At 27.8% G+C, this 17689-nt stretch overlaps 1 protein-coding gene and 1 long non-coding RNA gene across 2 annotated transcripts in view; one reads left to right on the top strand and one right to left on the bottom strand.

Moving 5' to 3' along the window:
- LOC136795792 (uncharacterized) overlaps positions 1-158 on the top strand; it is a 3588-nt gene extending 3430 nt beyond the window's left edge. The window contains exon 2 of the long non-coding RNA XR_010843461.1: positions 40-158. This is a non-coding gene — a long non-coding RNA (uncharacterized lncRNA). The remainder of the gene's footprint in view (positions 1-39) is intronic.
- Positions 1-13206, bottom strand: part of LOC106690869 (ER lumen protein-retaining receptor) — a 19304-nt gene extending 6098 nt beyond the window's left edge. Inside the window, exons 1-4 of the mRNA XM_014436455.3 lie at positions 13048-13206; positions 12613-12802; positions 8237-8306; positions 7620-7872 (exon numbers count right to left, since the gene is read on the bottom strand). Of these exons, the coding sequence (XP_014291941.1) occupies positions 7620-7872; positions 8237-8306; positions 12613-12802; positions 13048-13138 (604 nt within the window). The 5' untranslated portion in view covers positions 13139-13206. The remainder of the gene's footprint in view (positions 1-7619; positions 7873-8236; positions 8307-12612; positions 12803-13047) is intronic.
- Between the last annotated feature and the right edge of the window lie 4483 nt (positions 13207-17689).

Below are 17689 nucleotides of genomic sequence, written 5' to 3'. Positions count from 1 at the left end.
TATTTTTTATTTTTTTTTTTTACTTTTATCATCCCATAGGCGTTGATGACCAGAGGGTTTTACGCCTTTAAGAAAAAAATCAACAACAAAATCAACAAGGCAGAGTAAATAAAGAAATTGAAGATCATAAGGTTCATTTTTAATTTCTTTATTTACTGGTAGGTAATAACTAAAAATTAATATGAAAATTCATTTACAAAAATTTATAAATATGATAAAAAATAAAATTCTTTCATGAAGATAATATATAAAGAATAAGAAAATAATAAAAAATTAAAAATTACAATATTCCAGATAATAAATTCAGAACATTCTTTACGATTAATAGGCATTCTAATTATATGACTCTAAGGTAATACATAAATACAAAACTATAATACATTATTTAAAATTTTCAAATTTTATAATTTGTCATAGAAAAGAATTTTTAGAAAATTTAAACACAGCCAATATGAAATAATTTCCCAACAATTGAAATTTCTTCAAGGTAATGTTGACAATATTATAAATGTTCCATGTAATAATACAAGAAAAAGAGGTTTGATAAATAGCATAGGAAGTGCAATCAACCAGTGAACAAGAAACCTGGATTCTGCTGATAAAGAGCATTTAGACAAGGTCATCACTACCCTACAGGAGAACAAATATCACACGGAGCATAATGTAGCTTACAAGATTGAAATCTATAAAAATATCGTTAAAACCTTTCAGAAATATATTAGATATAATTAATAATAATAGTCATAAATCAGCCAATTCAGCAAAAATTATAGATAAGACTACAGTAACAACTTATTTAAACGAGTCATATGGTATACTAAATTCAATTACTATTGTAATCAAAAATACTGAAAATTCTTTAGAAATGTGTGACATTGGAATAACACATTCCAGTATTCTAAAAAGTATAGACATTAATGATAACACGGAATACTTAACTTCTGAACTTGAAACACTGGCTCACTATTAAAATATCTTGTAAGACTAAAAATAATATTGTTCATTATATGACACAATTACCTATCCAAGCTAAAATCTTTAATACTTTATAACTATTATCTCCTCCAGTAAGAAAGAATAATCATACTATAACAACTATTGAAAATAATCAGATGATATTGTATGATAAAGATAAAGTGTATAAACGAGATTCTAATTTTATAAAAAACTAATTATTATTGTATAAAATTTGTAAATTTAATGATACTTGTATAGAAAATTCTGTTCATAATTACCTTGATCATTGTATAACAACAACTATTAGGAATTTAAAACTTCCTTTTCTTATGTAGTTTTAATTGATATTTTTATAAGTTTTTAAGATTAAACATATTACAATATAAAATAATTCATCTGTATCCTCACTTTTGATTATCTTCAAACTGGCAGGAGCATGCTCAGTATGGTTTTTCTATTCCAAAACAGAACTTAGAACTCTTTTAACGGAGAATTTATGGGAACCAAATCTAAGAGATTCTCTGGGATCAGCATTTTCTTCCCAATTCCATATACAAAATACCCCTCTCCCTCCTCTACCTTTCTCACCTAGTGGTTGGCTAGTAGTAATTAAGAAGTCATAGTTAAGCCACAAATAATAGTGACAATAATATGTTCATTAGAAACAGTTCAAGTTTGTTCGTTGTAATCACTTTTTTCAAGTTCAAGTGAGTTAAGAAGATTTAATTGTCCCATACAAGACAGCACAAAAACAAATGGCAATTAGGCCCCTTTAATTCATGACCAAAGGACAACTGAGTTAAAAAGGCACACAAACCAAACGGTAAAAGTGATTATTTTTTTCACAAACTAGTTTTTAATTAAAGGTGAGAAAAACTAATATTACAAAAGTAAAAATAGCACTATCATTTAAAACAATATATTGACAGCTAAGAGTTGTTTATGTAACTCATGAGACAATAAAAATAAAGATCAATGAACTAAATGTATTTATAGAAATCTTAGAAAATGAAATTTGAATAAAAGAAAAACTAGCTACAGCTACTTGAAACTGATTCTAAAAAAAATGAATTTTATAACTTTTTTTAACTGTTAATATAAACATAGCTCGTGAGAGCTGTAATATGAGTATTTTGTAATAAATGCCGACTAGGACAAAGAAAAAAATAAAAAATTTCCATACAGAGTTTGTGGATTTAATCTAATTTCTTATAAGACTATCCTGTGAGCTGGAGTGGAATTCACGATACTCATTAGAAGATTTTAATTATTCACATATAGTGAATATTTTATTAAAAATCATTGTAGCAATAATAAAAGATATAATGAATGAAACCAAAAGAAATAAAAAATAATAAAAAAGGCAGCTTGCGGCGATGATATCTTGAATTACCTCACTGAAAGGGTTAGGCAGTGCTAATATCTACTTCCGTTTGGGAAACTCGAAATTTGTTTCTTTCATTCTTTAATTGCCAAAATTAAATTGCAGAGTTGATGAAAATTAAAGCAAGAAATTAGAGTATAGAACAATTGATAATTTTTTCTTACTCTAGCTCACACACTTCTTACTTATGCACTTAATAGTAATTTTGTTGGGCACAAGATATAATAGGAACATATGCATAAAAACCATTAAAGCTATTTAAAATGGATCTATATACAATAGAGGCATTCTTCAAATACTACAAGTCCGATATTTAAGGGGTGCTTCTAAAACGATAAGGTAGCCATATGAGTCCAATTCAGCCTATCCAAAGTAACCATTACTTCCTCTCGACAGATAGCTGTAGAGTCCTATGATCCAACCTATCATTTAATGCTATTCAGTTTACTGGGAGGATTCTCCTACTTTTACAGAAAATCTTTAGTTATCAATTTCTTTCAATGGATAATCAAATTCTGTTAAAGGTAAGAAAAGCCATATTCTACTCTGAGAGAGCTGATACTTCTTCACCAGCCATTTCCTTTCTTATAGCACTAACATATCTGTGTACTGTACTGATATAAACTTTCTATTCTATTTTTTCCAACAATATTAAGTTTTGATGAATTTGTTGGACAAGTGGGTTATCTAAATACGCACAGTATAATCAATTAAGGGCACTTGAGGAATTGACACAATTACTATACAACAGCGATGCCAAACAGTAATGGAGAGCTACATTCAGTTAGGGGGGATTAACATTGCTGAGGTGAGGTAGTTTGATTTTGTGCGTTGAGTTTGGAGTAACAAATTATATAGATGTTAAAGTCTCGGATTCAATTCAGTCTGTGCTAACCTACAATAAATTCTACAATTACCAGAAAGTTGAATTCAGTTTTTATATACGTCCTCAAGTTAGAAAGTGTTAGTAGGGAAACTCTCAATGAGCACTGCTCTGTAGAAAGTCGAGTCAGTGGTAATAGACTGACCTGAAGTGCCAACTGGAAAAATGAAATACTAAAAACTGCATTATTTTAATGTTAACTATTCAATCTCTTTACATATATCAAAAGTTCAGATGAAAATTTCATATAAATAATTTCAGTCAACTGGAGTAGGCAGAACTTTGAAAAGATATAACTATGTCTTATTAATCACTTTAAACTATGCAATCCATTCAATGAGTTTAAATTACATTTGCTTTATTTTAGGACTATATTTTAAGCTGGAAATAGATAGTTTAACATTTTATATTTAGATATAAATTTAAAAAAAAAAAATAATAATCCCCAAACTGAATGAATTGATTATCAAAAAATCCACAGAGTCCAGAATAAGAAATGTAAACATTAAGCCCAGAAAACTGCATGAATTGTCAGCAGATATGAAGAGGTTTCAAGTTGTGAGGGTAAAACAAAAACCAAAGCAATATGTTTGGGTACCTACTTGTTTATTAGATAACTTTTATTCTTTTGTAATTAACTTGCAGAAAAACCCTAGAGTTTCTGATGAGTTGGACAAAAATTCCTGACAATTCCGCATTAATAAAATTCCATGACTTTTCCCAGTTTTCCCTGCATGTCTATGGATACCGTGCATGAACCTACAGCTTTAGAATTTATGATATGTGAATCTTAATTTATTTTATTAGTTACTCCAAGTGAAAGATAGGCAACTAAATAAATTTGAAAATTAAAATGATAATTGTATTAACAGAGCTGTTTGTTAATGCTTAATTAATAATGTTTGAGTCCTTAGCAACACATCAATAAACCAAAATTTACAGTAAAGATGAATATTGAGGAAGCCAGACTACAAATATAGGACAATATTTTAATTATCTTTAACATCATAATACTATATTAATTGATAAAATAAGACTACTTAGGAAATCGCCTTTGATAATTAAGGCAAACAAATTAATAATGGTACAATAAAAATCCAAGACAAGTAACAAACAAATTAATAAACTTACAAGTATAACTGTACAATAGCAGAGAATAATATCCCATAAACTTACAAATTGTTTTAAAGAACAACTTAAACCCTACAGTAAATAACACAGACAACAAATTGAATCAGAAGGAATAATAAAAAAAATTATAAGTATTCACACTAATATCAACTATCTTGGAAGAAGACTATCACTACAATTCAGTAACTATATTGCAACTACAATAGACCCTATCGCTAAAAAAAATAAAAATAGTTATGTCTAACTGAGAAATATGTAGGCAATGGAAGTAATACATATTATTGGTTATATAAACGATCAAATCTTGTAAAAGCCAACAAATTGTTAACCTTTAAAGTTTAAAATAGATCAGAAAAATAAATAGATGAAAAAAATTGTTCTGAGATCTGATTAAACCAGTTTTGATGTATATATAAACCACCAAACTGTTTTATTAAAGAACTGTGAGTATTATTAACAACTCACACTAACTCATTATTATCAGAGACGGGCAAAAACTAGCTATAGTTAGAACTAATAGCTAAAATTGCTATGGATATTACCCTTATTCATGAATGGACCATTGACAAATAATTATTGTATCCATTACAATTTTAGCTATTAGCTCTAACTATAGCTAGTTTTTGCCCAACTCTGATTACAATAGATTGTTATAACCTTCCTATGTCTATCAATATCAAACATATGGCCATATGATATTATTCTACTTTTACATCTTCCATCAAAAGAAAATTTAGATACAACTAATGAAACTAACACTCGAACACTACATTATACTAAGTGTAGACATATCAAATAAAACTAATACTCAAGCACTAGGATAACAAAAAATGACACTAACACTCAAACACATTACTCTATGTTTAAATACAACACATGAAATTAATATTCAAATACTACAATAAGACATAGTTTTTTTTTTTTTGAATAAGACATAGGTTTTTTTTTTTGTTCTATTTTTCAACTGTTAAACTTCTTTAATAAGTCTTCTTAGAGGCTTCATAATATACTCAGATCTCGTTATTTTATTTTTAAATCTCCTGAGTAATAGGCAAATGTTTTGTCAAGGGTCTGCAGGTCTATCTCTCCATCAAATTCTACATTTTCACTGCAACCTGAAGTCTATTGGGCTGACTGAAGCTTAAGAAGCAACCTCTGTAGCCTAAGAGGAACCTTATTTAACGATGTTTTAAACAAACCCAGTAGCGGCTTGTGATATATTTCTAATTTGGATAGAAGTGATTACATACCAGTTTCGAAGAAGTGATTATATATATAAGATAACACATTTTTTAATTCCTCCTAAAATTTTGCTAATTACTTTATGAAAAATTTCTGGTGCACTAGAGATGCCAAACTTTAGAAGTATGAAACAGTATTTTCACCATGGTTTTATCAATGTGCATAATGTTGACCTAGACTCATCTAGGAAAAGCAGACAAAACCCTGACTGAGCATCAAGCTTACAATAAAACTCTCTGAATATTGCAACATAGTTCTTCAATAGTTAGAAATAGAAAATTAGCTCATTTTTAGCATTATTTATTATTCGTGGATCTAAGCATAACCTTATCGATTTGTCTTTTTCCAAGATTATTATCATCTGATTCACCTATTTTGTTGGTTCTTAAAATTTTGTATTTATATCTAACTTTTCTATTCTATCTAATTCCAATAATGGAATTCTATCGAGTTCTGCATATTGCAGATATCATTGAAGCAATATCAGAATTTATTTCAATTTTAATAATTTGTAGTACACACCCAATGTCACTATCAAACAAATCAGAATACTGAGCAGGAATAATGTCCCAATATATAGCAATATCAATTCTTCTACCAAACCCAGTTTCTCACTGGCTTTCAGGTCTAAAATGTTTGCACAACTGTAAGGAACAGCATAAAATACCAACCAATGTAATGTTTTTGTTTTAAAACCAATTAAGATCAATCTTTCCTAACAATAATATAAAAAAATAAAAATAATATGGAACTATTATAAAAAGTTCGTTGTTATAGTTTTATATTTTAAAAAATCATGGGTTAAGGTGGTCCACATGATTTTCTTAGATTATTTTGATTGACATCTATTAAATAACAAATTTATTCTGGTACTATAAGAATAATAATTAACAAAACAAAACACTTATAAGCTAAAATCATAACCTTAATGTTACACAGAAGACAAGAGATAACCTTCCTCTTTAGTTTCTGAAGGAAGATGTGATCCTTTGGAGATAGCTATGAGAACTTATAAACTTATTAACCTACACAGCAGACAAGGTGTAACCTTCCTCTTCAGTTTCTAAACCAAGATGTGATCCTTTGGAAGGACCATAAAAAAGATATGATAAAATAACTTTCTCAACAAGAGAGGTGGTAAATATAACAAAAATGTTACTTAACTTGTACAAACTTGCCATACTTAAAGGTTAAATTAAATGTACGAAAAGCATAAAGGATATGACTTATAATTGAAGAACACAATATAAAAAGATAATAAAGGATTAATCCCTTATTTATTGCCACTAATTAGATTATGTCAGAAAGAAGATATTTATACCGAAAAATTAAGGAATAATATTTTTAGAGAGAGCCCTCCCTTAATTATACAAACATTATAATAATGATAAGTATTAACGATCACAATTCAAGTAATTGTGTTTTAAAAATACCAAACAGTAGAACTTAGCATATCTAGCCAAGTTAGAAAAGAAATTGCTGGTCAAGAAGAAGTCAGTTTTATTCGAAGCATATAAATGGAAAAACCCAAAATTATTAACAATTATAACAAAATATATTCTTATAGTCTCAACATTCTTCAATTAATTAACTATAAGCCAATCTCAAGAACACGTTAATTTTAATTTTACAGTCACTAAAAAAATTGCAGGATATTTTGTTTTTGTCTATTGTAATTAAGTAAATTTAACCTATATCTATCTACTATTTCACTTAGTTATAATTATTTTATTTGCAATATCTGTTAAACTATTATCAACCAAAAAAAAAATATTATACTTCAGTCATATTATTTACTTTATCAAAATGATAATACATTTCTGATAAACTAAGGATAATTAATATGGTGTACGTTAAGTTATTTTCAGTTAAACTTGTTGGCTTCTGAAAACTTTCTTAATTTCTGCACTAATTAATTTTGTTATTCCTATTTAGACTTTATATTTAAAACTAAGCAATACCTTATACATTCCTAAAAAATTAAACTTAAATCTAAACAGTTAACTAAATATTTGTTCTTACCTTTTGTAATGTATAAATAAAAAAAATCACAGTATAGCACAGTTTGTACGATTCCAGATATAATCGCTATCCAGTCATAATGATTTTCAGCATAATATCTGTATACCCAATTGAATAGATACAACGCTCGGTATGATCCAAGGGCAAATAGGTAGTGAGAAGTTATGCTTTCTGCTTCACCAGTTTTAGACACCATAAACAACTGAGGTAAAATGGCCACTGATTCCAAATAAATACTGAATGTCCACAGAAGCTAAGAAATAAACAATGCATATTATTTAATATATACAATATGAAGTTAGTAAGTTAGCAACATTTCAGAATAAATTTTTTGTGGTGACTCATTCCCCTAAATGGAAAAATTAAAGAATAAAAGTAGAATTTTTCAAAAATTCCACATGAAACAACAGGTTTCAATCTTTAATGGTCTTAATTGCAAAATATTAGGAAATTAAATCAAATATAGAACTTTAAAAAGCACAGAAATTAGTCATATTAAAAAAGTTTGCAAAGATGAAAAAAAAAATCTATATGTTTAAAAACTTACAATACTTCATCAAAAATGTAAGTGATTCAACAGATTATAGAAGGATTAATAAAATTCAATTCATAATTACCTCTAGTGGTGTGAAGTCGTGGTTAATGAGTAAAGCAAGTACGAAACATGGCAAAACCAAAAATTCAATTCTGCAAAAATAAGAAAAGCAAATATCAATGATAAAAAATATGGTTTAGTAAAACAAGAATAAATAATTAAACAAAATTAAATATATCAAAACATCTATTGGTTTCCCACCACTTATTCAAATATTCAACTTTTTTTTTTTTTGTTCTGCCCAAATAGAAGTTAGCAAATCAAAAATTTCTTAAAAATTCCTAGTAATATTATCAACAAATTTATTCTTCTTACAATAGACCAAGTTACAAAAAATGTGTCGATTTCAGCCAGGAGAAAAGTCCAGAGAATAAGGTGAGCATTGGCTACAGATACAAGGGGAAAAATGCAGCAAATTATAATCCAATGTTTTATTATTTTAAACTAAATAATTCTAATAAACGATTTAGAGTGTTTCTGAACCATTAAAAAAAAGAAAGAAAAAATATTTGGATTTTTCTAAGGCTTTGTTGTGATGATTCCATGACACATTATTTTCCCCTATTTTCATAAATGGGCCTAAATTCATGAAGCTCTGATTGACCATGATTTTGAATTTCTGAAGATCATCCTAGGTTAACAATCAGTTGCCAATATTTGTCTTCCAAAAACACATATCAAAAGGAAAGAAAAAACAAAGTGGACCACCATTGATCCTTTCATGACTAAATTATGAGTAGTGTTCTCTCACCCTATCAGTTCAACGAATTCATAAATTATGAAATAACTTTGAAACTTTTGTAAGAAATAAAATGTATACCAAGGATACTAAAAATGATATCTCTGAAAAAAGAGTATTTAGCCATAAGTCTATTAAGATATAAAACAGTTTATTAACTTCTTTCAATAGGTAATTTTGTAAAGAATTAATAACCTTGATAAATACTGTTAATTATTAATATCCGTATTTGAATTATTTTGAATAGTTATTGTTTCAGCACTATGTTTTGCAAGAGTTTTTTTTTTTTTTTTTTTACAGAAATAAAGTGAAATAGTTAATTAAATATTACGTTTTGTACTCACGCCCCACCCCTCCAGTGATTATCCTAGGGAAAGACTCGCCTTTCTTCACTTGTTAACTGTACTTATCGCTCTCGTATTTTTAAATTATATTTTTACAAAATCTAAAAAATTAAATATTGACATTCTTTTCTCATTCAAACTGCAACTACTTAGTTTCAAGCGGCCTCAAAGTATACAATTAAAAAATTGAAAGGAAAGATTATTCCAAACAGAGGTAACTGAATCGCTTAAATCGCTTTTCGTACAATTTTGAATTCGCTTGAAGTACAATTCTGATTAATTAATAAATTTTCATTCTCATTTGATTAAACATACAAAAAACTGAAGTTTCAAGAGATGAAATCAAATATTAATTCCTTCACGAAGCATCCAGTTATGTCAATTCATAAATTGTTTAATTTATTAATGTTTCAACATTAAAATTAAAGATAGACTGCCAAGTATCTAGATTAACAGCGCTTCCTTATCCTTCTATTGCGTAGGTACATAATTAATTATTTTTATATACACATGAGACTAGGACATTTTTCGTTTGTAATTGCTTATTGCAAAAACTGAAGCAATCCTAATCTCCACCAAATTTTGGCTAAATTATCCTCATGGTCCTTGGAATGTTTAGCAATGATGAAATCTACTTACACATAAAGCTAATGTATAAAGCGGAAGGGTTTGTTTGAATGTGCTAATTATAGGAACTACCATTCCAATTTGAATTTTTTTTGCGGGGTCAGAATGAATATTTAACACTGAAGACTTTAGGCTTTATGACATAAGAATATAGGACAAAGAAGGATAAATGGTGAACTGTTTGGGATCTACAAGGAATGTAGCATCTCCGCGTATATCAGGATACAGAGGCTTAAATGACCATGTGATGAGGATGAGCGAGGAAAGAGTGGCTCATAAATTGTACATTAATGTTCCAGATGGTGTGCGATGACGTGGTCGACTGAAGGGCTGATAGAAGGGGCAGGATATGAAACAACTGAGGATCCCTGTTACCCTAACAGAAGAGAGAGATGGTTGGCAGCTGTTGAGCAGGCCAAGGGCAGCTTCATGCACCTGTTGTGCCAATAAAAGAAGAATGTAGGACGTAGAACATTGGATGAGCCATTCCGAAAATATTGGTATCAAGGAAACAATGTTTGCGGATACATAAGCCAAAGTAGTGAATGGAATGTGAAATAGCAGGATCTAGATATCAATCCATATAATCCTTAAAAATTTCATCAAAACTGAATTGATTAACTGTAATGCCCTAATAAGGATTTGGCAACAGACTGACATAGAACCGCATTTATTCCTTCATTTCTAAAATGTAAAGTGTAGGTAAATATTTTTGATTTTAATTACAATATTTTCGAACACCAATACAAAGCTTCCCGACATTCTTAATGAGGAAACAATAACATGAAATGTCACAAAAAAATTATATACACTATTGACTACCTGCTTATAAAAATGAAAAAAACAAAACAATTTGATTGAAAAGAAATAATAATTATTATTAAAGTATAAATGTAAAAAAAAAAAATAATTGAAAGAATTACAAACAAGAAGCCTTAAATTAATATTATGCTATAATAACGAATGAATAGTAGTAAAAGTAATTAAGTAAATTGCAAATCGTTATGATGGAGTTTACAAATTGCCAGTAGAATTTTTAAGATCAATTGATCGTGCGGTAATAATTTGCTTACTACTACTTTATTTCAACAAGAAGAATAAAAAGAAATAATAGAAAAATCAACCTTCTAATGACTTTTAATTTGCCAGAGGTAAGTTGATGTTTTAATGTTGAAATATTATATAAACTCATATTATCTTAGGATTAAAATTTATCAAAAACATAATGCACATGGTATATCAAAGTAAAAATATCAATTGAAGATTTTAACTGAAAAACTCAAATTATTCAGTTTTTTTAGGGAAACTATATTATTTTCATATTGAAATGTACCTTTGTTGAAGTTTAAAACCATAAAAACTCACAGTATCTAAATTTAATGCTGAAAAACATGCTTAATTACAGAAATAATCTTGATAAATTGAAATTATAGTGTTTCCATGTTTTCCATATAATTTTCTTAAATGGAGAATGTGACTTTTCCAACTTTGCAGTTGGACTCTACAATTATAAGTATATTAACCGATTTAAATAAACTTAAAGGATCAATAGGTTTCCAAAAGATATTGGAATCATATAAAATATGCAGCCCTCTCTAAAATCAACGTAATTAGGTCCAATTAAAAAAAGATAGTTTAACAACTAAAATAATGAATTAAATTATAATGCATCATTAAAAATATTATGGGGAGTCATTTTTTATTTAATATGACTATGGAACTACATCAAAAAACAAGAAGTAATGTAAATTCAAGATAAATTCAATAAAATTACTACATTAACTAGTAAATTATTATATAACGTTTAAGGTTTGTAGATATAAAAGAGAATATGTATGTTAGTGGATATGAAAGAGATATTGTACAAGTAAGAATTTAGACATAATGAAATATTAAATTATTCTGAAGATGGAGATAATACCTAGAAATGTTAAAATTGTTGATGCATTAGATTAAGTAATAAATTATATGAAGGTCATGTAGCTGTCAAACAATTTAAATAATTAGTTATATAGTACTGAGGAGTCGAAAACCAATTTGATAATAGCTAATAAAAGATTAAGAGTGAAAATGTAGGCAACGGTGCCTTATTAGCCTCTGCAGACATTGTAGCTGTACTGTATTCTTGGAGAACAATATGGTTAGCACTACGGTTTCCTTATTTATACCATGAATATCAGATACATATTACAGGATTGAAAGGATCTAAAAAACACCTCAAATTGTGGTGGTATGAGGGTTCCTGTCAGTAGAAAACACACTGATTTAAAGACTATAAAGCTACAAAGATTTATTCAGCATAGGAAAATAGTGTTTCACTGCTATTCTGTTGAAGATTCGATATTAAAATAAATATAATCAATACAACAAACATCTCAAAGCAACCACTGCAACATTGACACATGAAAAAGTATTATATGTTCTTTGAATTTGACAAGTATGTCAAAAAAACAGCAAACTCCACAACTGAACAAAAAATACTTAAATGTACGTCATACAGTGTTCTTAAATCTGACAACTACATTAAGAAAATAGACAATATAAACATAACAATAAATACTCAACTAGGCTTTTCTTCACTTAGGTTAAGACAGCAGAAACTTTGAATTAAATAAGCAGTATAACAAAATGTAATGAACGTTGTTGTCACAAAACATAAGTTAATTAAAATATTTTAGTTATTATCACCTGAAAGTATCATGGTTGTGGTCATAAGTCGCTTTAAACTTCACAAACATCAAGTATATGGTTCCATAGGAAGATGCAAGAAATAAAATTTTCATTACACTGTTGTAGGCTGATATATAGGATGTAAATAAATCAAGATATCTTGCCGTATAAACCAATGCAAATAGGAGCTGGGACCTGCCAGAAATACCTAAAATACAAGAAATACATAGAAAACTTAAATTATGATAAGGTAATCATTACATATACACTATTCTTTTCAAAAATCACAGTTCAAAAATACTAAAGATAATTCAAAGTACACGAACATATTCAATACTCTTAGGCCACGGTTTAAATATAATCTGTAGGAAAAAAAAACTAAACCTTAAGTTAATGACATCAAACCGGTAAGTTAAAATCAATCTCCGAATAAAATATACTAAAAACAAATACCTGCACAAGACCTCGTTTTCCATATTTTTAAGAGAAGGATTATTATTGCTAAAACATGAGCTAAATCCCCTAAAAGTCGAAATATATTCATTTCGTGCGAAACCTAAGGATCGTTTGTTGTACACAAAATGACGTGGCTTGCCAAATCGGCATGGCTTGGAACTACTGTTATTGTGATAATTGTAAACGCACCATGCTAACGTAATATAATATGTTTAATCAATTTAATGCATTCTAAAATAAATAAGAATTTTTTGTGAACTAGGAAATGTAATATGATTTCATATTGTTCAATAATTATAATTGGTCTTTTTTTTCAAATTACATGGTTTCTGTCAGTGTGGGGAACATGGGAATCATCTTTCTCTTTGTTTGCTCACGTATTTTCCTTAATGTTTCGTATTATTTTACAACTACTATTTTATGATATATGAATTATTAATTTAATTTTGTTGTAAAGTAATATTTTTTGAGATTATCTACATGAAAATTCTGAATTGATCAGACTAATGGGTCTAATAAAAAATTAAGTAAATAAAAACTTATAAAATTAAAACCAACCACCAAGTACATAAGTCAGTAAGGTTTCCTCTCTATTTTATTTTATTTTTTTCAATAAATTTTATTTTCTATAAATTGCCTTTCTTGAAAATTGTCTTTTTTTCTACATTTTTCTATACGGTACGCTTGTATTTCAAAGCTAACAAATTGTTTGGGAATAAAATTTACGATATGAGTCGGTTTTGAAATACAAGCGTAATTAGAAAATACTTTTTGGCATGGATAAGCCAAGTACAATGAAAGTTGTGAAATTTACATTAGACCTTGTTTGCACTAATCCTAACGTTGAGCCCAATAAGGTAAGCCATTTTCAAAATATAGCTATCATTCAAAATTAATTTGCGCATGCGTAATAGAAATTAGCAGATGGCATTTTCTAAAACTGATACTAAACACGTTTTACATAAATCCGCAATTTACCTACAACTTCAGGCCCTATCGAAAGAGTCATTTTCAAAACAGTTGTGAATATGCGTGAGCTAAAGTATTAGATGCAAGTTGATAAGATTCACATTAATCTCCAACTCACCCCAAATTCGGGCCATATCGGACTAGCCATGTAGAGCATTCCTTGTAGTGGTAAGCCATTACACAAAAAAGTCAAGCATACATTTTCCAAATTAACTCTTCTATTATATTGTAATCAGAATAAACAATAATTATTATGTTCTAGGTCTGGAAATACTTTTAATGTTCACTTTAATTTATCAATGCTTATTTTAAAGTAAAAAAAAAAAAAAACAAACCTTATTCCCCATTGGACAAGGTAGTTAATACATTACTGCTTACCAGAGTTGGGCTAGTAGCTAAAATTGTCATGGATACTATATTTATTTATAAATGGTTCATTCATGAATAAGGGTCGTATCCATAACAATTGTAGCAGTAGTTTTATCCATAGATAATTTTTGCCTATCTCTGCTGCTTACGTATGCATTATGGCTTAATTTGAATAAAAAGAAAGAGATTGGAAGCACAAATTTCTTCCAACAAGGTATCGATCTTAAGTCTACTGCTAAAGAATGTCTTAAAGCTCCTGAAAATCCCTTTTAATCATTAAAGTCTTACCAATGATACGATCTATTGGAGCTGCTCAGAAAAAAATTCTAATTAATTCAAATATTTTAAAAAACTACTAGAGATTAAAAAAACAGAAGTCAGAAAAAAGACTTAACGGATTGGAGACCTAAAATTTAAATTTATCATTTTGTTGTCTTCATATTCATTAGAATATCAAACTAAAAATAATTTAAAAATATAAGTGTAAGAATTATGTTTAACCTTATTGTATTTTTATTAATATAATGCTATTTCTGGAAACGTTCTTGTCTGAAACACGGATTTTCATTGGCTTTACTTAATATTTAAGTTGTACATTTTCGAACGTGTAGTTAGAAGTAATTGTATACTTTTAAAGGTAGTTGCAGCGTTACACTGGTTTTAAGGTAGATATATTGAGTGCTATCACATTATCTATTAATCTAGTTCGTTTATAATTTATGGGATATGGAATATTCACGTTGAAGGTATATCGGATCTTAAACAAATAAAAACATCTGTGTAAATATCGTTAGTTGAAATTGATAAAATTATTGAAACCAATATGTATCAACAACCGTCCAGCTGCAATAATATAGGTACTAGTAACACTTATTAGGACGTGTCCATTTAAGTTTTTAATTAATTTAATTTAATTTAAGTTAAATTAATTTTTTTAAATGAAAAACCATCTTAATATTAGGGATAGAAATAACTAGTTTTTTGTTTGCTTTTTTTTTCAGTTATTTTATTCTACAGTTATAACTGGTTATTTTTAATAATCCAATAACCAGACAAAAAAGAACGGCTTTAGAAAAGAAAAAAAATGGTACAGAGATACTTTTTTCAGAATAGATATTTTTATAATATATCAGGGAGTAATACTTTCCCGTAATAATTTTCCAAATGAACCGTTCACTCCACAGATTTTCAGAAAAGTACTTTCAATAATATTTCTTAGTATAAAATTTTTAAATTTTGTTTTGCAAGAGTATGGCAGAAGTACAGAAATAGGAACAGTTACCAAACATTTACATTCTCTTAATCAATTATTCGCTGCTAAATTGTTATAAAATCAATATTGAAAATATTAAGAATTATCTAATGGAGTTATCCTGTCTACTAAAAGGCTCGAATATTAGAATTATATTAAGCTCATATGTCCAAAAATTGGAAAAAGTGTTTTCCTCCTATATCCTCAAGTTAAATATCAAAACCTTCCATTGTTTATACTTATCCATTTATCACTACTAGAAAAAATTTAAATGGTCAATTATTATTTAAGAAAACAAAACAAAATCAAAGGTACTTTAGACAAAGCCATTTTGAAAATTCGGCACTGTCAAACTTTCAATGAGGATAAGACCTAGCTGGTATTAAAGACTATTTAATTATTAAAAATGGTTAGTCTTTTTAAAGAAAATTGAAGAATCCATTCTATATAGTGACACTTCTGGTTATTACATGCAGTTGAAACCATGTGAATAAAGCTTTTTTTCGTCGAATCAAGAAAAACCGAAATGTAATTTATGTAATTCTTTGACTTTTCTTCTCTCAATTAAAATATATATATTTCTGAAAAAAAAAATAAACAATGGTATTCTAATAACCGGTTATTTAGAGCAGCTAAAATCGTGGGTGCAAATATTTTTTTTTCATTTCATTGTTTCATGTTTGGTAATTTGTTTGTTAAATCTAGAAAAATGTAAATGCCATTTATTCTAATTTTTTTTTCTCTCAATTATAAAAAAAAAAAAAAAATGTTCCTAAAAAAAATAAACAAACTAAAAAGCGGTTATTTAAATAACTGATTATTTTTGAGTAGTTAAAACGAGTGAATAAAGATTTTCCCTATTTTTAAGAATAAAAAAATCAGAACGATATATGTTCCATAATTTTAATTTTAATAAAAAAAAGTATTCCTTGATAAAAACAAAACATACAAACCAAAAGTCTGTAAATTAGAGCTGTTGAAACCGTTAAGTCAAACCAGAATAACCGGTAACCGGTTATTTATCCGATATTACCCATCTCTATTACTACATAGGCCCGTCAACGCATTGTGGGACGAATTCTAAAAAAAAACTAAATTTCGTCAATTAATTTGTTTGCTTACATACTTATAACATGTTTTCAGCATAAATTAATGCGTATATATATATTTTTTTTTCATTTTTTTATATTTCCATATAAATGCCAGATAAAAATAAGAAAATTAAAAGAAAAAAAAATGACTTAAATTATGGATTTAAGAGACGATTTACCGTCTGGAAGGCTTTAGTTACCATTTTAAATTAACAGGAGTGTGAAAGTTTGGGTGTGAATGAGCAACTAATACATTCGCTGGTGATGTCTACTAATATTTGGAAAACTAAATAATATACTACGAAATTATATATACAAATAATTGACCGTATATTTTCAACTATAAAGAAGGTGGTCAAGATTGCGTTCAAAAAAGAACAAACCTAATTAAAAACTATTTATTTTCCGACGTTTCGCCCCACTTTGTAGAGCTTCATCAGGGCTGTTCAAGTTGATAGCTTTAGAGACTTTTAAAATACTATGAATATATAATACTATAAAACGTTAATAGTCAACTTCACAGATAAGAAACAATTTGGTCATTACACCACTTAGAGTTGGAAACTTTAATTAAGTTCATAAAATGTATTTGTTTATATTTTTTAGAATGTTTATTATCAACTATAAACTGGCACCTCAAATCTTTTTCGAAATAATACAAAAATAAATTAAAGAAACAAGTTTTTTTATCAGAACCTGAAAACTATACATTATTCGAATAGATCCTATTATATTAAACATATAATATTCCAATTTTTATTCAATCAAACAAGTGTAAATTATCAACAATTTTCACTGTTATGATTTTTTTCTTTTTTTTTTACGGGCCGTTTTGAAGTTAGCAAAGACTAAGACATAAGACAGAGTGATAAAATAGAAAAAAATTAAACAATTTGTTGTACTTATAAAAAAATTAGGTAACAAAGTTGCAATTCGTAATCAGGACTCCAAAAAACAT

Source organism: Halyomorpha halys, unplaced genomic scaffold (assembly GCF_000696795.3).
Source record: "Halyomorpha halys isolate HHAL.00 unplaced genomic scaffold, Hhal_1.1 Scaffold1927.1, whole genome shotgun sequence".
Lineage (NCBI taxonomy): Eukaryota > Metazoa > Arthropoda > Insecta > Hemiptera > Pentatomidae > Halyomorpha > Halyomorpha halys.
Note: the sequence above shows the minus strand (reverse complement) of the source record. Positions and strands in the feature narration are given on the sequence as shown.